The 25,394-nt window shown below is 42.2% G+C and overlaps 1 protein-coding gene across 2 annotated transcripts in view; it reads left to right on the top strand.

The window, feature by feature from the left end:
- Positions 1-24,617, top strand: part of IMPG1 (interphotoreceptor matrix proteoglycan 1) — a 126,355-nt gene extending 101,738 nt beyond the window's left edge. For both annotated transcript variants that reach the window (XM_061207431.1, XM_061207430.1), the window contains 3 exons: positions 15,068-15,233; positions 22,989-23,061; positions 24,540-24,617. In XM_061207431.1, coding sequence (XP_061063414.1) covers positions 15,068-15,233; positions 22,989-23,061; positions 24,540-24,617 — 317 coding nt within the window. The remainder of the gene's footprint in view (positions 1-15,067; positions 15,234-22,988; positions 23,062-24,539) is intronic.
- Positions 24,618-25,394: the final 777 nt, after the last annotated feature.

Genomic DNA, 25,394 nt, shown 5'->3' with positions numbered 1-25,394 from the left:
GGTGGTGTGTTTTGGGGTGTCTGTGGCCTTATTATGATTTTAGGCAGCCTCTCTGTTAATGGATGGGGCTGTGTTCCTGTCTTGCTAGTTGTTTGGCATAGGGTGTCCAGCACTGTAGCTTGCTGGTCGTTGAGTGAAGCTGGGTCTTGATGGTGAGATGGAGATCTCTGAGAGATTTTCGCCGTTTGGTATTACGTGGAGCTGGGAGGTCTCTTGTGGACCAGTGTCCTGAAGTTGGCTCTCCCACCTCAGAGGCACAGCCCTGATGCCTGGCTGGAGCACCAAGAGCCTTTCATCCACACGGCTCAGAATAAAAGGGAGAAAAAATGGAAAGAAAGAAAGAAAGAGGATAAAATAAAATAAAATAAAGCAATTATAATAAAAAATAAGAAAAAAATTATTAAGAATAAATTTATTAAGAAAAAAAATTTTTTTTAATTTTTAAAAATAGATTTATTAATTTTTATGCTAAAAATAAGAAAAAAATTATTAAGAAAAAATTTATTAAGAAAAAAATTTTTTTAATTTTTTAAAAATAAAAAATATGAAAAAACTTATTAAATTTTTTTTAAATTTTTTAAAAATAGAAAATAAGGAAAAAATTATTAAGAAAACATTTATTAGGGAAAAAAATTTTTTTTAAGTAAAAAAAAAAACAGAAAAAAACGGACGGACCTAACCCTAGGACTAACAGTGAGAGCAAAGCTATACAGACAAAATCTCACGCAGAAGCATACACATATACACTCACAAAAAAAGGAAAAGGGGAAAAGTTAATATATCCTGCTCCCAAAGTCCACCTCCTAAATTTGGGATGATTCGTTGTCTATTCAGGTATTCAACAGATGCAGGCACATCAAGTTGTTTGTGAAGTTTTAATCCGCTGCTTCTGAGGCTGCTGGGAGAGATTTCCCTTTCTCTTCTTTGTTCGCACAGCTCCCGGGGTTCAGCTTTGGATTTGGACCCGCCTCTGCATGTAGGTCGCCTGAGGGCGTCTGTTCCCCGCCCAGACAGAACGGGGTTAAAGGAGCAGCTGATTCGGGGGCTCTGGCTCAGTCAGGCCGGGGGGAGGGAGGGATACGGATGCGGGGCGAGCCTGCGGCGGCAGAAGCCGGCGTGACGTTGCAGCAGCCCGAGGCGCGCCGTGTGTTCTCCCAGGAAAGTTGTCCCCGGATTACGGGAGCCTGGCCGTGGCGGGCTGCACAGGCTCCCGGGAGGGGCGGTGTGGAGAGCGACCTGTGCTCGCCCACAGGCTTCTTGGTGGCGGCAGCAGCAGCCTTAGCGTCTCATGCCCGTCTCTGGGGTCCGCGCTGATCGCCGCGGCTCGCGCCCGTCTCTGGAGTTCGTTTAAGTGGCGCTCTGAATCCCCTCTCCTTGCGCGCCGCGAAACAAAGAGGCAAGAAAAAGTCTCTTGCCTCTTCGGCAGCTGCAGACTTTTTCCTGGACTCCCTCCCGGCTAGCTGGGGTGCACTAGCCCCTTCAGGCTGTGTTCGCGCCGCCAACCCCAGTCCTCTCCCTGCGATCCGACCGAAGCCCGAGCCTCAGCTCCCAGCCCCGCCCGCCCCGGCGGGGGAGCAGACAAGCCTCTCGGGCTGGTGAGTGCTGCTCGGCGCCGAGCCTCTGTGCGGGAATCTCTCCGCTCTGCCCTCCGCACCCCTGTGGCTGCGCTCTCCTCCGTGGCTCCGAAGCTTCCCCCCTCCGCCACCTGCAGTCTCCGCCCGTGAAGGGGCTTCCTAGTGTGTGGACACCTTTCCTCCTTCACGGCTCCCTCCCACTGGTGCAGGTCCCGTCCCTATTCTTTTGTCTCTGTTATTTCTTTTTTCTTTTGCCCTACCCAAGTACGTGGGGATTTTCTTGCCTTTTGGGAGGTCTGACGTCTTTTGCCAGCGTTCAGTGGGTGTTCTGTAGGAGCAGTTCCACAGGTAGATGTATTTCTACTGTATCTGTGGGGAGGAAGGTGATCTCCACGTCTTACTCTTCCGCCATCTTGCCCCTCCCTCTGTCTGGATTTTAAAACGAATTAAGGGAAAATATGCATATGATTTTCAGTAGTTTTCTTCTTATTTCTTTAATCTAGAAGATGGCAGCTACTTTGCTTCTAGTTTTTCAGCATGACTGGCTGGTCCAGATTTTCTCCTCATGGTGGTGTATTTAAGTGTAAGCTGTCGCGGTGATTGACAGGCAAGCTGATTAAAACATCCTCCTAGTACATTCAACCAGTGCACCCAACTGCTCAGGCTGCCTCTCAGGTCCCCGGACCCCAAGTGATGTAATGACTTCAGCTTCCTAGAAAACAAGGACTCAAATTCCAATACACGCGGCCTCTGGCTCTGTTGCCGGCATGGTCTTTTCTAGTGTCTAAGGCTCCGCTGACGCTCAGCAGTGCCCATCCCCAAGCACGTAGCAAGAGGGGTCACAGTGTCAGGGCACTGACCATCAAAATCCCAGATAACACCCGAAGGCCATTGTAGCCAGTACAAGAAGCCTCGCTGATTCGGGTTTGTTCATGCAAGTATTTGCTTGAACTTACTGGAGAAAACTCTCTTTGAAAGAGGATCAGAAAGGGAACTCTTGAGAGAGAAAAAGGGCAGCTCTGGAAATACTGTACATCCGGAATAAATACCTAGCTTGTCTACGGGAGAGAAGCCCAAGAATCTTTCCTTGGAAAATGGGGAACATGTCCTATCATTTCAACCTTTTCCCAACCAGGATGGGCCAAATACAGCAAAACTAAGTTACGGGGTGTTTTACCTCTTTGCACTTTTCTTACCAGTTTCTTGGAAGAAACAGACTAAAACTAGGGCTACACAACACTGGAGGGTCTCCCGCCTCAGGTGCACTGTCCCCCAGCCCGGGAGCCGCCAGCCTGCCTCCTCCAAACCCCAAAATGTGAAAAGCATGAATGTCATACGAATAGATAGTGAGCATATGCCACAGTCTTATTTGACTCATTAATAAGGAAATTGTTAGATGACAAATCTGGTTTAAAGAGGATATGGAAACAGGGATCTTATATAAACAGAGAACAAAAGCAAATGATGAAATCTAAATACAAAACAGAAAATACAATCATTGTGTCTTATCCACTTTCTCTATGATAGCTTCTAACTTTATAGAGTTGTAAAATGCCATAATCAATAGTAAATGGTAGGTCAAACCAAGTTACCTCCTTCTAGGAGTCAGCAAAGTGTTTCTTAAAAGGCCAGACAGTGAATATTTTAGGTCTTACGAGACAAAAGGCAAAACTGAGGATATTATGTTGGTGCGTATATAACCATGTGAAAATGTAAGAATCCAGCTGGCCGGCTGTAAAAATGCAGGTAGCTAGCCGGGTCGGCCCACAATGATCCCTGTTTACCAGGCAACTTGTCCTCAAGTTTTCTCCTTATTTCCAAATGTTGGGGGATTTTTCTTAAACCATCAAATGTTTCCCAGCCTCTTGCTCTCTCCGGCCCTTCTCTTTGCTGTTACAGAAAAGTCGGACAAGTAAATGGCAATGCAAAAACGATGTGGGACTCTGTTCATTCATCCCTTCAGGAAGCACTTAGGGACCATCTGCCTAGAGCCAGGTGCTATTCTAGACACCGGACCCAAAGGTGGATGGAGCCCATCTCTGCCCCAAGGAGCAAAAGGCCTAACAAGACAGACAGAAGCATGTACAAAAAAAGTCAGAGACTCTCTAAACACTATAGTCAGGATATGAACAGAAATGTTAGGAAGCCCAGAGCAGGAAGCAATTCACTCTCCCCAGGTGAGAGAATGTCACCGCAGGCTTCCTAGACAGACAGCCATAGGGGCTGGGCCTTGTAGAATGGTGGTGGGCCCAGGCAAGGGAGGGTAAGGAGGGGCTATTCCAGAAAGGGCAGGAGGAAAACGCAGACATTTCTGGGAGTGGCGGGGTACTGCTTCCACTGTGAGAGCAGCTTTGGGTACTAAGTAAGGAGTAAAGATGCTCAGAATGGAGGGAAGGGAAAGCCAGGCTGAGGCAGTGTTACCCGAAAACTGGGTTCCCCTCCTGATGGGTGTCGAACCAAAAGACACAAGCAAGCCAAAGAGCCGGAGAAGGAAGGATTTATTACTTGCAGCAGGTAAGGAGAACCCCAGGGGTCTTTCCCAAAGCAGGGTCTCCCTGAACAGCGAAATTGGGGAAGTTTTAAGCTAAGGGTACATGCATATTCATGAAGGGGCTTGAGTGTTGGACAGAGTCCAAGCTTTAGTTGATGGGCACACAAGGGTCAGAAAAGGTCAACATTATCCTCCCTTAGGTTCCAGTTGATCTGGTGGTTGAGCCTTCAGGCTAATCTTTACCACTGAAACAGAACTGGGAGTCTTTACAACAATGTTATCTTTGCTGTTGTTACTTCTCTTGCCCGATAACAGTCCTTTGTTCCTGCATTCTTTTGTTCCCTTAAGATCATTAATTACTGAGACCTGTTCAAGGGCAAGCATTGTGGCTAGGCTTAGATCACAAAATGGCTTAGGCCAAAAATGGCTTCTCTTATGTCAAGAAAGCCTTGCCTGGTTCTCTTTCTCCAGGGACCCCCATCCTACCTGTTCACTCATGTAAAGCCACTTAATTAACTGTTGCTCATTTAAAGCCAGGTTGTCTAAGAGCCCCTGTTCAATCTATTTGCATCTGCTTTAGGGTCCTACTTTTCTTTTCTTTTTCCTTTTCTTTTCTTTTTCATGACTTATGGTCTTTTAAAGTTAAACTTTAATAGAATTTTATAAAACTCACAAAGTCTTCAGACTAAGTACTTAAAGCATTCCCAAGATTATAAAATAAAAACATAGAGTTTATCATTCATAAAATACTGAAAATTTAGAAAATACTTAGTAAAAATATATACATAGTTACAAAGGGCACATAAACTAAGTCATTTTAAAAAGTTTAAGGGCAAAAGTTAATAAAATATCTTCAGGATATAAAAATACCCCAAAAAATATTTTTGGGGAAACCAGTTTTATGGAAATGGATATTAGGTGAATTGACTTCTAGCCTATGAAGTAGGTGTCTGGAGGCCGGGGGGCGGGGGGCAGCGGTGGGGGGGCGGGTGGGAAAGGCCAGTGCTGAAAGGATGCATTTGGGTGAGTAAACAGGAGATGGAAGTCATTTAAGTTGACAGTTCAGAGGTCATTAGAACCCTTTGCAAAAGCAATCTAGTGGAATAGCAAGAGCAAGGCCACATTTCCATGAGTTTGGGATGATACTGAAAATGAGAAAGTCAACGTGCCCTGCCCGCCTCCTGTCTTACAACTTGGAGCAAGGCTCCAACCCTCCCACAGAGCCCGGGAGGTACGAGGTGCTACCTTCCCCGACGATTACATTTTAAAGACGTGTCTCCCAGGTCCTGGAGAAATTCGGAAGTCAGGAGTCATAATTCTGGCAAGAACCTCTAAAGAGATTTACATCTCAAAGGGGCAGAGGAAGAATTCACAAGTTTTCTAAACTAGCTGCTCTTGATGCCGAAAACTCAGCCTCTGTGCGCAGGTGCCGAATCAAATCTCAGAGACAGAGTTTTGGGTGAAGTAGAAAAGAATAGCTTTATTGCTTCGCCAGGAGAAGGGGGTCACAGTGGGCTCATGCCCCTCAAAACTGTGTCCCAACCCTCGAGGATTTGGTGAGGAGTTTTATAGCAATAGTTCAAGGGCAGGGTTGCTGATAAGATTAGAGTGTGTTCGGGGCCAGCATTCCTTTAATCTGGTCTCATGTAGTCTCTCGATAAACTTCTCTTGTTCCTTTAATCTGGCCTCAGGTGGCCTTCTTTGGAATGAAGAATGCTAGCATCTTCCATTTGTTGGGGGTTTTAGTTTTGTAAAGAGCTCAAAGATATTGTTATGTGTATCCCTTGAGGTGGAACCAGGACCCTGCCCCAAGGCTGTGCTATTGTTTCTTTTTTTTTTTTAAACAGCCTTCAAATTCAGGACACTCCAGCGGTTTTTTAATTTATTTATTTATTTATTTTTGGCTGTGTTGGGTCTTCGTTTCTGCGCGAGGGCTTTCTCTAGTTGCGGCAAGTGGGGGCCACTCTTCATCGCGGTGCGCGGGCCTCTCACTGTCGCGGCCTCTCTTGTTGCGGAGCACAGGCTCCAGACGCGCAGGCTCAGTAGTTGCGGCTCACAGGCCTAGTTGCTCCGCGGCATGTGGGATCTTCCCAGACCAGGGTTCGAACCCGTGTTCCCTGCATTGGCAGGCAGATTCTCAACCACTGCGCCACCAGGGAAGCCGCATGTAGAGCTTTTATGCCAATTAGGTGTGCAGGTTGAAGATTTCAAAAATGCAAAACTACATATAACTTATTCTGACTTATTCTCTCCTTGAATTCCTAAAAATCCTCCTCAAAAACAGGCAGACCTCAAGCCTGGTAAATGGTAAACATTGAAATTAACTACAGTCTGGCATCCTAGATGCTTCCAGCCAGAATGTGGATCAACAAACTCATTTTCTCTGGAAAGTGCATAATTTGTAAGATTCGCACTTAGTCACCAGCTCTGAGAAGATGGTAGATGTCACTCATCACAATAATGACAATAAAAATGGTAACAGCTACTGTTGATTGACACTATTTTTTAATCTTAATAAGTAACTACACAAAGTTATTATTTTCCCCCCATTACACAGTTGGAGAAACTGTTTCCTAAAACTGTAAGTAACTTACGTTTTACTGGTCACAGAGTCACCAAGTGCTGGAGCTGGAATTCAAAGGCAGCTTTGTGTGCTTCCTTCAACTCTACCTACTGCCTCTTTATAAAAAGGAGTCTTATCAACCCTCCTACTGGGTATACAGAGGCTGTTTAATCTACTTAGAAAAAGTGACAACACACTTCGTTCTAATTAATCCTAAATGAACTGTTAGGTTCTACATTTCACCAAGTGAAATTTCCTACAATATTTTGTCATATTCTAGAATGCCAAAAAAACAAAAAGTCATTCTCTCAGAAACAAAAGTCCCAAACTTGCAAATGTCCCCTTTCCACGTATTGTTTATTGGCTCTGCTAGGAGTGTCCCTTCTGAGCTGGGGCAGCCGCACGAATCCTCTTTCCTGGAGACTCTCCCCAGCTCCCCCATCCCGTCTCCTAGGTCTCTGGCCAGTCTCCTGGGGTCACACTGCTGCTGCCTCGTGCCTCCCGGGTGCCATCACAGGACTTTCTGTTAATGTCTGCTTCCATTACCAGCTGGACTGCCACATACCTTTCACCCCTCTCCAGAGTTTCAGCCTGTGCCCTCATCTCACACCCGAACCACCCCATGGAGCTTCCTTAAGACACTCCCAGAGCCCTTCACCCAACCCCTTCATGCAAACCCTCCACACAAGCCTGGGATTCACCCCAGCTGCAGGGTCACCTCCCACAGCGCCTGCTGTCAGGCGTCCCCCTCCACATCCTGGGACACTCAGGCCCTAAGATCAGTGCACCCAGGACACCTCAGTTTAGCTGATACAAAAATGACTGAGCAAGAATTCTTCAACCCTCTGTCCAGGGTAAGACATGTGTGTTTGCCCTGGAAATGTTACTGAGAGCTTCCTATAAAGAGTTTGTGGTCGTTTTCTTGAGAATGGTGGAGAATTGAAATGAAACCCTAAGTGTCTTCATTGCATGTCCCTTCAAGCCAGAAAGAAGTCCCATTAATAACTTACTGAATTCCACAAACGTGTATTAAGCTGCAACCATGTGCATAGTACTATGCTGTGCGTTACGTATCATTGGATAGTTATTCTCACTCTAATCCTACCCTTCGGCAATAAGTCATAAGCAAAATATTTTTGGCCAGTAATAAAATAACAATAAAACAATAAACATGAACTTAAATGTAGATTTTTTTTAAGTTCTTTTAATCACTGAATTGCACAACAGTTCTGGAGCCCGGCTAAAGCTCCGGATGCCTTTGTTCCAGTAGGACACCTAGAATGGGAGATTTCTATTTGAGCTTGAGAAACATTAGTGATCACCTGCTTTCATTACCCCTTTTTATAGAAGGGAGAAATGAGACACAAAGATGCTAACCTGCATTCCCAAGGCCACAGATAATTGCTGGGAACCAGCTCTTCTCGCCCAGGGTGCCTTCCTGGAGGCTTCAGCATTGACAGCAGGGATGAACAGCTTCACTCCGCGGCAGGTGCAGCCAAGCCCAGAATGTTCTCAGGACTTGGGAAAACAAGCCCAATGGGCCTGTGTGGAAGGTGAGGTTCCCCGCACGAAGCCCCAGAAGGGTGCCACATTTATTCAATGACTAAGCACTCAGCACCAAGCACTGAATTTAAATGATATTCACGCCTTAAGAAGGGAGCAGTCAGACGACCAGCGCTGCATTAGGATTTCCTGGGCTCTAGACCCTTTGCCTTCATGAATATTAATTTTAAACATTAATATTAATAGAAATCTTTAAAATTATATTTTATGTCTGCGGTGGTGTAGAGACAAATATAATGCAGATTGGATTATATTAATTTTTTTCTTCTGATTTTAAAGAATTTAAAACACGTTCGCGAGCCCCTAAAAGTACGGTGGGCTAGTGCGTCCCGTGCCCTGCAGATTACCATTGATCCGGATGTGTGGGGTTGTCATTCCCTGATGCCCCAAGGAAAGGAATGACACCTCCCCACCAACAAAGCCGGGACCGCAAAGCCTAGGTTGTTCGGGGGTTAGGGGGCCCCAGCTCCCCACTTCTCTCAGACGTGAGGCTGGGTCGCGGCCTCCTCGGAACTCTGGGGCCCTGTCTTTGCCTTTTTGAAATGGGAAAAGATGATCCAGGAGTTTGCACCACATGCCCCAGCCCGCCAGGCCCTATCTGCCGCGGTGATCACGGCGTCCTAATGGCTCCATCAGCCATTAGGTCCCCCGAAGCTGCTTCTGCCACCGCGCCAATGCCTGGCGGACCTCGCCTCCCTCCACCGGTGCGCTCCGCACAGCGGCTTTTAAGGAGACAAAAATCAGTTCGGGCTCTTATCATTTCATCCCCTGAATCTATTCCTACTTCTTTTGCTATTGAGCGCCATCTAGCGATCACTAGGTTTCATCGCATTAAAGTGTTAAAAAACAAACAGGAAAAAAAAAAAAAGTCCACAGAAATGTCTTAACAGGCCCTCAGCCCCGGCCAGACCAAGCGAAGCCTGAGTTCCAGCCATACTGAACTGAAATCCTGCCCTAGGACGGGACCCGATTAAAGGAGATGCCTCACTTCCGGTCTAGCACGTGAGTGTTAGGACCGCGCAAGGGAAGGGGATAATGAAATGGTAAAGAATGATGAACAACAGGGCAGAAAGGCAATCAATACTCAGCCCCAAGGATGCGGGACAAGTGACAGGACGATCTGGGGGGAGGAGTGGGTGCAATGAACCGGAGTTAGTGACAGGTGGGCCTGAGACTCTCAGAGGGCTGGCGGGAAACAAGAGTCTATTTTCAGGCATGAGTGCACTTGGGACCAGACATAGAGGGTTGGAAAAAAGACAGTCTTGGACCATCAGGAACCTATGAATTTATAAGCTGCTTGATGACCTGGATCGTAATCTTTTTAGCTATAACTGTAAAGTGCTTTCAAGTGTCCTCTGCAGGCAGGGGATATTCATTTAAATGCGTTTTGATCACATGATGTAGGGCTGAGAGACCACCTCCCTCAGTCAGCAGCTGGGAATACTTTTCAAGACCTTTGAAATGCACACCAAAGACATGATAGAAGCCAATCCAGGGGAGAAACTGATACATAAACTGTGCTTGCACTGGAAATCTCAAAATGATCCAAGCCCCACATGGCAGCTCCATTACTGCAAGTCATGTTCATTGCTGTCACATTTGAACAACAGAAAGAATGTGGAGCCATCGTCTGTCAGACTGTGCTTTCTATAGGGAAGCTTTCTGCCTCACGAAGGAGCAGTGGCAGATGAGGGTTTTGAGCTTGCTTTAGTTAGGAGATTATGGTTCAGAGGAACCATCTGATTTGTAAACCAATGAGACTGGAGATGCTGGCGAGTTTCACCTCCCCACCGCTCTCTCCCTCGTCCCTATTCGCCCCTCCAAGCCCTGAAGGGCCTCCTGGAAACCCCATATTTGAAACCACTAAAAGGATGTCGAAAGCTGAACATCGTAACATACGGATGTTAATCTTGGGTCATACTTACTACCTAAAATGGGCTTCAATTTCCTTACCTGGGAAAATGAGGTCAGCACTGTCTACTTTGGAAGATTATTGTTAATATTAATGAAGACACATGTTTAAAGTGGCCAGCACAGTGCTGAACAAACAGTAACCCTCATTATATGTGCGCTCCCTGTTCATATAAATAATTGCCATTGTGCTCCTGGCGAAGCTGGAGGTTCAGGATCATGATTTCTGGGGCCAAGTCAAGGACAAGGCCTGAAATGAAATGACACCAGTGCTCTGACTATGGTCGGAAACCATGTGGGAAGCCAAGGACCAAGTGCCAGGATGAACCTGGACCTTTCCCAGCTGCTGCAAACTAGGAGCTACTAACACGGTCAACTCACTGAGTGCCCTGGGCTGCCTCTACAGAGAGATTGTCAAATTTGCTCTGCAGAAGAGCTATCCACATGGATTAAGGATAGAATATTAAGTCATTTTGCTAGCAAGCAATTATGATAAGCCCAGAGGATGTCCCAAATCATACTAGGTGTTTGCTGGGTGTGTTAAGGCTCATGGAGAAACCTCTTGGGGGTACGCACCATCAAAACAATCTATTTAAAGGGGATTTAAGTAAACCCAGGAAGCTAAGGCATCATGAGGCCCTCACTTCCTCAAATCCACACACAACCTGATAGTGACTTGAAAATATTCTTCTAGAAAATGGCAGCTAATTGTTCTCTTCCTGATTGGCTGTTGATCTCAAGTCTTGCCCTCCCTTTTTCCATGCCACACACCACATTCAGAACAGAGCATTTTAGGTTGTTGCTGCATAATGTTTAGATTATTAATCTTGACCAAATCAAGAGCAAAGTGCAGGAAGTTCAGACCAATTTGTTCTGCGCATGTCCCAGGGAGTTATGTTAAGAGGCAAATAGTTGCGTGGTCCACTCGTGAATGAGTCCATCATTCTAAGGAGAATGTCCTTGGGATATGAAAAAGAAAGAAAATAACAAAGTAGGGAAAGCTTTGCTTAAGAAACTTCTACTAGTTAAACTTTCATTCATCGTAGAGCCATCTCTCCTCTTCTATGGCTCTGCCTCTGCAGAATCAGCCTAAAGCCTAAAGCCCAAAGTTGTAGGTGTCCCTCAAAGAATGATATGTAAGTAAAGAGGGTCATTTTTACTTATGAAAACAACTTTTCATAAATTTTTAAGGTAATAGGAGGGGACGCCGTAAGAGTTGCCTCACAAATTAATGTAAATATTCGTCTCTTCTGTTACGATTCTAACTAACTGAGATTGCCTTTACAAGCCATGGCCAACAGCTCCCCCTGGGACTCTTTCCTGCCCTGGAACCTGTCCTCACACAGTCCACAAGATGGGGGGGCCGGGGGGAAGGGGGAGGACTTGAGTGCAAACAGCCTTGATCTTGGCAACGTTCAACCTCACTGAGTCTCGGCTTCCTCAACTGCAAAGTAAGCAAATTAGTGGAGAAGGTCTCCAAAATACCTGCTAGCTCTAAAATTCTGCCTCAAATGTAAGGTTTTAAATATGGATAAAACAAAAATCTAAAGCAATTAGTTGGACTGGAATTCTTAATACTAAAGAGTTTGAAGGGCCAATTTGGTATTTGTTGAATGACTGAGTGTCTTAGGACCCAGGAAGGCGTACACAGCAAACCAAAACTGAACTAGGTGACGTGAAGACTTGTACTGTTCTGTAGGCTGGTCCCAAATAGATGACATGGGAGCATCAAGTAATCTATAAACTAGGTGCATTTGTTTATCAAATATACCCGATTGATGGCCCCCAGATTTGGAAAAATTCATTTCTGCAGTGTTGCCTTACTGTGTTCTGTTCAGCTTTACTGGTACATAGACATAGACTACGCCTGGCTGGGCTGAAGGCAATATTGGTAAAACAGAAACATTTTTTTAAACAGGAAACTCACGTGGTTATCACACATTTCCTATTTCTCTTCAGAGGGGTAGACTCGGTGCCTTCAGTCTGCTTTCCCAGTGAAATCTATTTCTCCACTGCAGAAAGAGGGCAGTGGAGGCGCTGACTATTCCTTCCTGGCCTCTGCTTTCAGGACTGCAGTCCTGGCTGTCAAGTTGCTGACAGCTGCTATTTATTAAACCAGGCCCTGGACATGAAACACCTGGGTTGTCAGGGTAAATCTGAGTCATTTTCTAAACAGTGACAAGGATCCCGTTGCAGGGCCAGCTTTTTCCCTGTGAGGCAGGGAAACCCGTTCGCATTAGCCAGGCCTGGCTGTCCATATGGACCCTCAAGTTGCAGAGAAATACAACTTTACGTAAAAACTTAGCAGGTCTACTTTGCTGGGAGACCCCAAGGTATGTTTTCAAGGACCTGCCCTTGCCCTCCCTCCACGTGGGCTGGTCTCGCTAACCCCCTCGCTCTCCTCTTCCACCACAAGGAGGCGCTAGATCGGGACAGCGAACACGAGGGTCAGCGGAATTCTCGCCCCACAAGCTGCCCCCCACCCACCTGCAGGGCTTCTGTGGTCAGTAAACTTGGCAAAGCGGCTGACTACAGCCTTCACTCGAAGATGCGCAATAGATATTCGCTTATTAGTGAGTCTAAGAGGTTTAAAAGTAAAAAGAGAAGGGGATGCAGCTGGAGGGAGAGAGAGTCCAGGGGAAAGAGAGAGAAACCGGTTATGTTTATTTCATGCAACATTTTTTTAAAAAACTTATTTAGCCACCAAATCTATTTTTAACATAAAACTTATTAAATCCTGCTCAATTTGAGTTCTGCAAATGTTCCCGCTTGGGAAATACTATACCAGACGATCACTGAAGCAATCCTAATTCTGAAACTTCTAAGATCTATTTACATATTTTCTAAAGCACAAGTCTGATCACAGCCCTGCCCTGCCCCCAAATCCTCCATGGCTCCCACCTGCCTGTAAGGTCCACATTCCTTAGCACGACATTCAAGACCCACCGGAGCTTGGCCTGAACGTACCTCTCCAGTCTCAGTTCCCTTCCTCCTGTGCACGAGTCTCTGCTCTCCCCCATGCTGGGCTTCCCCTGCCCCCTCTTCACAGGGCCGTCGCTTTCCCGCCTCTGTGCCTCTGTTCATGCTGGAGCCTGTCGGAGCGCCTTTCCTAGTCGTTGCACATCAGATGCAACCCACTTTAGACACACAGTTCAACAGTCCCCTCCCAGATAGCTCTTCTCTAACATACCCTCATAGTTAGAGCCCTTATACTAGACAAGATACTGGGCTTGTGTGTAGAAACATCTGTGTATATGTCTTATTGTCCCCTAGCGTTCTTGAAAGAGTGGCTTCACACCCGACGGCCTGTCCTCTAGCTCCTAACACATAATAGGTGCTTATTGAAATAATCTGAAGGGTAAATGGCTGATGTGATTCAACAGGACACCTTCCGGGCAGAAAAGAACAGTGGTCTGGGGACCAGAGGCCTGTTCTGGTTCTGCCATCAGCATGTGGGGACGTGGGCCTTTTGCTTCTCCGCCCGAGAGCTCAGTACGCTCAGCTCTAGAGAGACAGGGAAGGGGCTGGCAGGGGCCACAGGCTTTCCAGGGCTAAACTGTCTGAGAGTCTCTTGATTTATACTCCACCTTACAAAGAACTTGAGGCAGTCCTACAGAATTAAGAATAGAGTGAAAGAGAACAATTGATGACAAAAAAAGAACAGAGACCTGAGGTCTATTTGAATTTTCCAAAGGAAAGAACCTCTAACATTAGGGCCTTAGGGATCACAAGAGACTGAGAAAAAGAGATTTTTTTAAATCAAGAAATCATCCTGAGTTCTCAAAACTGTCCATAAAAATGACTGACTATTTTACTACTTCTAAGGTATCCCTCATCTTAAATATATAAGATCAATTCATCTCTGCAGAAAATGCTTGCCTTTAAAAAAACCTAATGAACAAAAAAAATTTTTTGAAGTATATTTGATTTACCATGTTTTCAGGTGTACAGCAAAGTGATTCAGTTATATATATATATATTTTCAGATTCTTTTCCATTACAGGTTATTACAAGATACGGAATATAGTTCCCTGTGCTATATAGTAGGACCTTGTTGTTTATCTATTTTATATATAGTAGTGTGTATCTATTAATCCCAATTCCCAGTTCATCCCTCCCCACTCCTTTCCCCTTTGGTAACCGTAGTTTATTTTCTATGGCTGTGAGTCTATTTCTGTTTTGTTAATAAATTCATTTGTATCATTTTTTTTAGATTCTGCATATAAGTGATATCATATGATATTTGTCTTTCTCTGTCTGACTTACTTCACTTAGTATGATAATCTCTAAGTCCATCCCTGTTGCTGCAAATGGAATTATTTCATTCTTTTTATGGCTGAGCAGTATTCCATTGTATATATGTACCACATCTTCTTTATCCATTCATCTGTCGATGGACACTTAGGTTGCTTCCATGTCTTGGCTATTGTAAATAGTGCTGCTATGAACACTGGGGGGCAAGTATCTTTTTGCATTAGAGTTTTCGTCTTTTCCAGATGTATGCCCAGGAAAAAAATTTAATTCTCTAATACAGTGGCTATCGAAATGTGCTCCCCAAGTCAGATACATCAACATCATCTGCATTAGAGAATTTTTTTAATGTTCCCTTTGTTAGTGCCTTAGAAATACAAATTCTCTGTCCTCAAACTTCCTGCATCAGAAACTGTGAGGCTGGTTGGGGGGGGCAGGAGTCTGTTTTAACAAGGCCTCTAGATGATTCTGATGCACACCAGGGTGTGCATAATTATGTTTGGAGCTACATATGTTATCACGTGTGTCTATACACTCATTTATCAAAGATACAGAAATGTGTGGTTCCCTTTTCTCTCCACTCTCTTCTCACTCTTGTACAACTCACTCCAAAGTGGGGTGATGGCAAATCTATGTGGTCCCTCGTCTCTGACTTCTGCAGGATCCACTGCTCAGGCGTCCCTGCACCAATAAAATCTGCCCTGTTTTTTACAGCTGATCAAGCAGACCCCTGCAAATTCCTGGCCTGTGGCGAATTCGCCCAGTGTGTGAGGAATGAGTGGACCGAGGAAGCCGAGTGCCGCTGCCGAGCGGGGTACCCTGGGCCCTGTGACCCCGGAGAGGACTGTGAGGACACCCCGGGGAAGGGAGCGCTGTGCAGGTGGGTCCAGCACCGCGACACTCAGACCCAAGAATTAGTCACTCAGGCTTCTGAGACACCCATCATTAGCATGAATTCATGCAATCCCGTAAACCCATGGTTCTCAAACTTCAGTGAACACCAGAATCTCTCGAAGAACTTGTGAAAGCACACATGGCTGGGCCCTGCAAGGCTGTCTGTGATTCGGTAGGTCTGTGCGGGGCCCAGGTACGGCTGCTGCTACTGCTGGTCCCAGGGCCACACTTTGAGAACCACTGGCCCTAAGCCCTTCTGCAGGATTTCATTAAGGCCAATAAGGAAAGAAAAAAGAGCCTGCATCAGCTTTAAGACAGAACACCACGTGACCTACTACCTTAATCGGTGTCTATGTGTCTAATATTTGAGTTTTTCCCTGGTTGCAGACACATTAGCTGTCATCATAAGAAAGCTGAAAAGTATAGAAAGTTATGAGAAGGAAGATTAAAAGCCTGTATAATTCATCACGTTAATTGATGTACTTCTTTACATAGAATTTTCCAAAGCAAAGTGGAATTAGACTGGCTTCTTATTTTAGAGTCAGCTTTTTTTACTTAGAACATTCTCCCATGTCATTAAATATTTTCTGTAGCATCATTTTTTTTTAATTTATTTATTTAATTTATTTATTTTTGGCCGTGTTGGGTCTTCGTTGCTGTGCGCGGGCTTTCTCTAGTTGCGGTGAGCAGGGGCTACTCTTTGTTGCGGTGCGTGGGCTTCTCATCCCGGTGGCTTCTCTTGTTTCAGAGCACAGGCTCTAGGCACGCAGGCTTCAGTAGTTGCGGCACACAGGCTCAGTAGTTGTGGCTCACGGGCCTAGTTGCTCCGCGGCATGTGGGATCTTCCCGGACCAGGACTCAAACCCATGTCCCCTGCATTGGCAGGCGGATGCTCAACCACTGCGCCACCAGGAAAGTCCCTGTAGCATCATTTTTAATGATCACATGGTAAGCCATTCTCTAGATATGTTATACGTTGAATCAGTCCTTCATTTCTGAAGCTCTTTAGAAGGAGGAAAAGGAAGTAAGATATAATTGGCCTTCTATTCACAAACTAGACTTTAGGGTGTAGGTTGCCTTATGAACAAGCAGGGAACCCAATGGGTCCTAATTCTTCTCCAAGTCCTGTGTCACCCAGTCAAGCTCTGCCTGGGGGGCCTCTGTCCTCAGAAGTCTTCTCCTGAGCCTGTCCCAAGCTTCCCCAGTCCTGAGCTTCCAATCACACACTCTTGAACATTTCCTCCACGAGGATCACCTTGACCCATGTCTTTATTAGATCATCCTGTTTTTGCCACTGTCCTCTTATTCATTCTCGTGGCCGCTGTCCCTAATTTCCCACCAGGGGAACTTGTGGCTAGCTGCTTCCACAATCGTCAAGAAACAAGAGAGACTGAGCCCTTTTCTTGATGAAACATACCCTGTTCCTTTAAAGTATTAACATTTTAAAGACCATTATCCAATAAGAGTTAAGAAGCAATATTCTGAAGTCAGACAAATTGTGATTAAAATGTTGGCTTAGCAATTTACTAATCAGGTGACTTTCAACAAATTTCCTAACTTCTCTAAACCTCCATTTTTTTCATTGGATAGTGAGACCGATAAAAAACCCCTGTTGGGTTGCTGCAGGGGGCATATGAAATTACATTTATAAAGCTTCTTAACAAATAACATAAAACACAGAGTATCCATTCAGGTAAGGGAAGATTATGATGATGCTGTCAGTTTTCTCTGAGTTAATCTCAATCCTGACAGAATTCTTTATGGAATTTGACATTCTGGTTCTAAAGTTCCTCTGGAAATAAAAATGTACAAGAGAAAATCTTGAAGTACAATGGTGGGGAGGCTGCTCTATAAGATAGAAATACATAAAATAATAATATTTGAAGCACTAAGATAGACACAGACCTAGACGATAGATCAACAGAACATATATAAGCCCCAAACAAAGCCCTATATATCAAAGAATTTATTTTAACAAGCATTTCAAATCAGTAGGGAAAGTATAGACTTGTCAATAATGATTAGAGTACATCTGGCCTTCCATTTAGAAAAATAAAATATTAGTTTCTTACCACACACAAGCCAATTCAAATCAAAGATTCAAACCTAAGATTGAAACTATGAAAATACGAAAAAATTTTTTTATATTTCTATAAATTAGGCTAAAAAAAGGCTTCCCTAATAAGACCTCAATCCAAGAAGACATTTTCCCCATAGGGGAAAAGACACCATAAATAAAATTAACAGATAAACAACAAGGTGGGAGAAAAATATTCACAACTTATAGACAAAGGATGAACATCCATACTGATAAGAGCTCCTACACATCAATAAAAGGCAAACATACTAATATTAAAATGAGTAAAGAAAATAGAGGCAAGTTCATAGAAGAAATCCAAATGACCCATGAAACATAGGAAAAGGTATTCAATCTCACAGTAATTAGGGAAATCTAAAAACAATGAGGATATATCATTAGTTACTCATGAGTTTGGCAAGAGAAGGTCAAAAATATCCAGTGTGGGTAACATCAGGGAAAACTAGTTCTATCAGGCATTGCTGTTGGATGTATAAATTGGAAAAACATTTTTTCAAGAGAAATTTGTCAATATCTATAAAATTTTAAATTTGACTCAGATACTCTACTGTGTAAATAATTGTTTAGACAATTATTCCTACAAAAATCATTGCACTTTGCAATGTTCACAGTATCATTGCTTTGAATCGTGAAATAATTGCACAGCCCATCAATAAGGGAACAGTTAAGTACATAGTGTGGTGTATTATTCACTGTGGAATATGGCAGTTAAAAGCGGTAATATAGTCTACTGGAACTGCCATAGGAAAAGACCAGGACATTTCATTAAATGAGAAAAGTAAATTTCAGGATAATAGATCCTGTTTACATAATATATCAATAACAAAAATATGTACTTATAAGTATATTAGGTTCAACCGTATGGCATTGCCATTTTGCCAGTTAGAAATCATCAAATATTGACAATGTTGTATGATTCAATCTAATATGTAAGGAAAAGCATAGCAAATATATGGAATAATAAGTACATTTAGCTATCATTCCAGTTAACAATGGAAAGGAGCAGATTTGGGGTCCAAATTTTTAAAAATGAGAATATGTCATGCATCACATACGTAACTTAAAAGAAAGGGGGGAGGGAAGGAAGAAAGGATCACTGAGTAAGACCCTAATAAGATGAAAAGGCAGAGGAACTGGTCTCAGTTGAAAAAGCAAGAGAAAAAACCATGAAAAAATAATGAAACAGAAATAAACAATTTAGCAGATAAAGAATTCAAAACATTGGTAATAAAAATGTTAACTGAATTAGGAAATAGATGAACACAGTGAGAATTTTAAGAAGGAACTAGAAAATATTAGAAAAGACCCAATCAGAAATGAAAGATTCAATAACTGAAATAAAAAACACTCTAGAAGGAATGAATAGCAGACTAAGTGATACAGAAGAGCACATAAGTGACCTGGAAGATAGAATAGTAGAAATCAGAACAGCAAAAAGAAAACCAAATTTAAAAAATGAAAACAGTTTAAGTGATCTCTCGGATAACATTAAGTGTACCAACATTCGCAATTTAGTGGTCTCAGAAGGAGAAGAGAGAGAGAAGGAAATCAAAAATATATTTGAGGAAATTATGGTATAAAAATTCCCAAACTTGAAGAAGAAAACGGATATTCAGATACCGGAAGCACAGAGGGTCCCAAACAAGATGAACCCAAACAGCTCCACACAAGGATGTGGAAAAAAGGGAACCATCGTGCACTGTTGGTGGGAATGTAAATCGGTGCAACAACTATAGAAAACAGTATGGAGGTTCCTTAAAAAATTAAAAATTAAACTGCCATTTGATCCAGGAATTCCACTCCTGGGTATTTATCTGAAGAAAATCAAAACACTAATTAGAGAAGATATATACACCCTGATGTTCATAGCAGCATTATGCACAGTAGCCAAGATATGGAAGCAACCTAAGTGCCCATCAATAGATGAATGGATAAAGATGTGATACATATATACAACAGAACATTACTCAGCCATAAAAAAGAATGAAATCCTGCCATTTGCAGCAATATGGATGGACTTGGAAGGTATTACGCTAAGTGAAATAATTCAGAGAAAGACAAATACTTTATGATTTTACTTATATGTGGGATATAAAAAAACAAAACAGGGACTTCCCTGGTGGCGCAGTGGTTAAGAATCCTTCTGCCAATGCAGGGGACACGGGTTCAAGCCCTGGTCCAGGAAGATCCCACATGCCGCGGAGCAACTAAGCCTGTGCACCACAACTACTGAAGCCGGTGCGCCTAGAGCCCGTGCTCCGCAACAAGAGAAGCCACCTCAATAAGAAGCCCGTGCACCACAATGAAGAGTAGCTCCCGCTTGCTGCAACTAGAGAAAGCCCGCACGCAGCAGCGAAGACCCAACGCAGCATAAATAAATAAATAAGCTAATTAATTTTTTTAAAACAAGAAAATGGTAGTGATGGATCAAGTACTTTTTAAAAAATAACAAAAATAAAATAAAATAAAAAAACATAACAAATGAACAAACATAATATAACAGAAACAGAGTCATAGATACAGAGAACAAATGGGTGGTTGCCAGAGGGGAGGGGAGTGGGGGGAAGGAATGAAATAGGTGAGGGAGATTAAGAGGTATAAATTTCCAGTTGCAAAATAAATGAGCCACAGTTATGAAATGTGCATTGTGGGGAATATAGTCAATAACTGTGTAATATCTTTGTATGGTGACATATCATAGCTAGACTTATGTTGATCATTTTGAAATGTATAGAAATATTGAATTACTGTGTTGTGTAATAGGAAATAATGTAGTGTTATAGGTCAATTATACTTCAAAAACAAACAAATCATAGAAAGATGAGATATGCGGTTACTGGAGGCGGGGTGGGGGAGGGAGAATTGGATGCAGGCAGTCAAAAGGTACAAGCTTCCAGTTATAAGATCGATAAGTACTATGGATGTGATGTACAACATGATAAATAGAATCACCACTGCTGTTCGGTATACATGAAAGCTGTGAAGAGAGTAAACCCTAAGAGCTCTCACCACAAGGAAAAAAAATTTTTTTTCTATGTCTTTAACTTTGCATCTATATGAGGTGATGGATGGTCACTAAACTTATCATGGTCATCATTTCGTGATGTATGTAAGTCAAATCATTACGCTGTACACCTTAAACTTACACAGTGCTGTATGTCAATTATATCTCAATGAAACTGGAAGGAAAAAAAAGATTAGAGGCTTTAAAGTTAGTCCCAAGTTCAAACTTGAGTTCTACCCCAAACTAGTTGTAACCTTAAGCTACATTTCCCCCCCCTTTAAGCCTCAAATTCTCATCTATACAATGGGGATAACAGGAATAAATTTAGGTAAGAAATACATAGATGTTCCTCGGTGTCACCTGCTCAGCTGCTAGCATTATTATAGCTGTGTGACAATTGTAAACAAAAGGCAGCCCTGTAAGGAAAAACTGATTCCCTACCTGGCACTTAAAACTAAACTCAGAAGGGAATCAGTTGAGGACATTCAAAAAGCAGCACTCTCTAATGAATTACTAACTTGGTTGCAGTTCTGTTATTCCACCTGAAAGTGAAGGAAGAGATGGGGAAGGTACCCTGAGGGCAAGTGCCCTACTGAGAAGATGAGGCCATTGACACACAGTGGGCATTTGCAGCTGGTTCAGTTCTTCATTCTGGGGCCAAGTCATCGTCATTCACTGCATTTTCACCTTTATTTTTCCTTCTATTCTTTTCCTCCACTCAATATTTATGAACATACATTTTTCATTTCCCTCAATTTTCGATGTTCTATACATAGAATCAGTTGTACTAGGAACTTACTTGGCAAAATTCTCCCAAGAATAAACAAAATTTTCATTTTCAAAGATCTCTTTTTAGGCTTGATGAGTTTGACTTTCAGTAATCACAATTACCATTATAAATACACAGAAAATGCAAATCTACATCTAACAGAGTAAATTATTCACAATTTTTCCTCTTCAGAACTAAAATTTTTCACTTTGTCCTTTAACTTAATAGGGCTAATGTGTTCTCTGTGACACTATTTATAATAATGAAAATCATTTCAAATATAGGGGCCAGATTAAGTAAATGATGATAAAAAGTGACATTTATAAGGAGGTTTTAATAATATGGAAGTACTTGTTTTAACTACAGCAAGATCACAAGTTTGCTCACATGCTACACCTCAGATGGGACAGGGTAGGGGGAGGTCCATTTTTTTTGCCTCGAGAATCTAGTCGTATTTCCCTTTTTGAGCCCTTTCTCCACTGGATAGTGGGGGAGGGGAAATAAGAGAAGGAGAGGTTGGAGTTTAATATAATCCAATCCAGTTTTTAAGAACTCCAACTGATTAATAGTTCAAGCAATCACTTTAGGCAACTCAATTCCCTTGGGATATTTAGGCTCAAAGGTCCTCTCCCATTCCCCTCTCTTCTCCAAGGTGGTATCTGGATGTATGGCAGAGCGGGGGTTGGCTCTCTTTGTCTTACAAGAGCCTTTGAAAAGTTTCTATTTCCATTGTCCCCTCACCTGTGATCTCTTAGTCCTGACTCCAGGTTTTTTTTTTTTTTTTTTTTTTTTTTGGCTGCATTGGGTCTTCGTTGCTGTGCGCGGGCTTTCTCTAGTTGCAGCGAGCAGGGGCTACTCTCCGTTGCGGTGCGCGGGCTTCTCATTGCGGTGGCTTCTCTTGTTGCGGAGCACGGGCTCTAGGTGCGCGGGCTTCAGTAGTTGTGGCTCAGGGGCTTAGTTGCTCCCCGGCATGTGGGATCCTCCCGGACCAGGGATTGAACCGTGTCCCCTGCATTGGCAGGCAGATTCTTAACCACTGCGCCACCAGGGAAGTCCCGACCCCTGGTATTCTTAGAGCCTCCAATTTGCCCAACCAGGGCAAGTAGGAACCCAAAATGCTACCTTAGCTGGTGGTAGGAGAACAAGGAACTTGTTACTCAGCCTCTTCAAACCACATGTCTCTCCTCACTCTTCTCCCTTCTTCCTATCAAGCACTAGGACCGGACAGGGTTTCCCTCCTTCCTACAATGATACCCTCCTTCCCCCTTTCCTTGATATTATAATGGACAGAATGTTGAGAGAAAGAAAAGAGTTTTTACTGAGTTTACTGATAAGGGAACATATATCATAAAATATCTCACAAATATTACACCCATTTTATAATGTAAAGAGTGAAAAAGCAAGATGCAAAATGTTTTACAGTATCGTCAGAAATTATAGGTATATAGAAAAGTCTGGAATTATATACATCAAATTTTAAAATAAACTTTTTAAAAAGTTTTTTTTTAACTGTATGAACAAAATATTATTACAGAGTTATTTTTCAGCAACCATAACTCAGAATTTGACTTTAAAAATAACTCTACTTCTTGCAAGATAAAGTTATCACTCATCTTTCCCGTGAGCTTTGTTCAATCCTCCTGACACCACTGCCCATGAAACAGTAAGCCAACTGGAAGGCAAAACTCGGGGCAGGGGTGGGCTGGTGCACAAAGCATATCTCCTCCAACTCTAATGGAAGGCACCTGCAAAAATATGCTATTTTCATTTGTCATAATAATTTTAGAACTAAAATAGTAGAAAGCCGTGGTTGCTCTTAATGTTGATAAGCCCAGGAAACAGGATATCTTGTTTTTGCTTTCTTTTGCAGGTCACCAGATCAATCTAAAAACCAAGTGTATGAAACTAGTGTTAAAAAGTTCCAAAATCAGCAAAATAACAAGGTAAAATCCCATTTTTATATGTTGGTTTTAATTACTGAATATAAATTTTGAAGGAAATTAAAAACATTTCTGGGCCTGACTCTTAAATAGAGATAAGAAAAAGCAGTTTTCCTTTATTTGCCAAGCTTTTTTATTTAGTATTTTAAGAGGGAAAAAGGCATTTCCTGGTACAAAATGTATAGAGACAGGGGCTGGCACTAACTGAAATGTGTAGACAAAACAATAAAATAACAGAAAAAATCCAAGTATTTTATAATATCCCTAACCTTTTCTTTAAAAATATACATGCAATTTATCAAATGCATTTCAACAACACTGAATTTCTCATAATGATTTATATTCCTGGAACTGAGTAATTATATATATAGACATATATATATTATATATATGTATATGTAATTATCTATGTACATGTATATATATTATATATAGTCTATATATACATGTATATGTATATTATGTATGTATATATGTATATATTCTTATAAAGTGTTTTTATTTCAAATAATCAGCTAAAGCAAAAATATGAAGAAACATGATTTGTGAACAATGAGTAACCTCAAAATTTCCTAAAAGTTCATCCTCAGATAAATGTTCCTTCCAGTGTCCTAGATGTCTCTTTCAAAATACTCATCCATTCAATCAACTTTTTTGACTAAATTTTATTTTACAAAGGGAAATAACTTATCTAATAAGCAGGTTAGATATAGCCTACATAGAGCTTTTTAAATAACTTTTGGAAAAATACCTTTGACAATTTTTAGCCTAAAATTACCTAGTTTCAAAAATTATAACTAGTCTTTGATGGTAAAAAAGAGTGATAATCAGCCAGTGTCCACTCTACCTGAGGTCTCTATATATAGTGCTCGATGGAAACAAACATGGCAAAGTTTGCAATTGAAACTAGTCATTACGGTCAACATACACTCCAGAAGGATACTGAGGCCATTACACCAAACGCTAATCATAAGTTCATGTGTCCAAGTGCACACAAGGAATAATGTGTGCCATTTTGACTTCCTGAAACAAAGAAAATTGAGAAGACAGAAAAGGTTCAGACTTGGGCCATAAAATGACAATAGGACACAGGATCTGATATTAATAAAATGCCCAGGATGAAGTATACACCAACTGAATCTGGAAGTACCAGGTAGAATTAGGAACCACATTTCAAATGAGGAAGCAGCTTAGAGTAATGATGTCTGCTATGGTTGGAAGGGAACATGTTGACTTTGACTCACAAATAATTTGCCATTCCTGCTTCAAGAGATTGATTCAGTCTGAGAAGATTTAAGAAGAATAGTAGGTTTAAGAATTCTTAGTAGGTTGTAAAGTTAGGAATCTTTCCCACCTTTCAAAGAATATATCCTAAATGGCAAGCATATTATCTCATCTACCAGCAGAGGTAATATTGGAATGAACCATTGGTTTGACCTTGGGTGACATTTTTTAATCTCTTAAAACTATTTCTCTTCCAGGTAACCAGGAAAAGAAATTCTGAGTTACTGACTGTAGGATATGAAGAATTTAACCATCAAGATTTGGAAGGAAATTAAAAACTGAAAATGTACGAATTATCATTTAATCTATCGCAAGAGAGATGGCTTGCTTTCTCAAGGAAAATTATATCCACTCTGTCAAAATTCTGAAAACATAGGCAGGCATATCCACTGGTCATCGATATCCAGGCATGTAGTCAACACTGAGAACCAGGACACATCACATTTCAAATACAGAAGAGTCATGTACTTGAAGACCAATAAATTCTGAAAAAAAAGCAGATTATCAAAACCAAAAACACCACCAGTAAAATGTATTTTGGCTATTCCTCAGTGATAATCAAGGTGATAGCAAACTAGCTCTGTGTCCAGCTGCCCTTAAAATATTGTTCACGGGTCATTTACAACAAGTGCAACTTATTATTTGGGGGCAGGGGGGTGGGATATACTGGGAAATAAAGCTCTTCATATATTAGAATGTACATAAAAGATGATTATGTATGCAAGGAGGTGCAGGATGAATGCATATAGTATGTAAATTGTGGTGAGTTTACAGATGCTCCACACTTCAGCATCTGTAACTCACATGCCCCTTCAGTTCTTAGGCCCACTAGTTTTATATGAAATTTCTGCTTACATGGTGGATAATTTTGTTGCCAATAATTTCTAAGTTGTTCCTTTAAAGAAAAGAACTGGGATATACATACCATGGAAAATCTTACTTTTTCTTGTTACTGCATAAAGCTATTTTAAAGAAAGATACTATATTGGGGGGAAAAAAGTGAGGTTGTACTTTGTGACATAACCAATTCCTGTTTCCCACCACGGATGAAC

Source organism: Eubalaena glacialis, chromosome 12, assembly GCF_028564815.1.
Source record: "Eubalaena glacialis isolate mEubGla1 chromosome 12, mEubGla1.1.hap2.+ XY, whole genome shotgun sequence".
NCBI classification, from domain to species: Eukaryota; Metazoa; Chordata; class Mammalia; order Artiodactyla; family Balaenidae; genus Eubalaena; species Eubalaena glacialis.
This window is presented reverse-complemented; position numbering and strand designations above follow the sequence as displayed.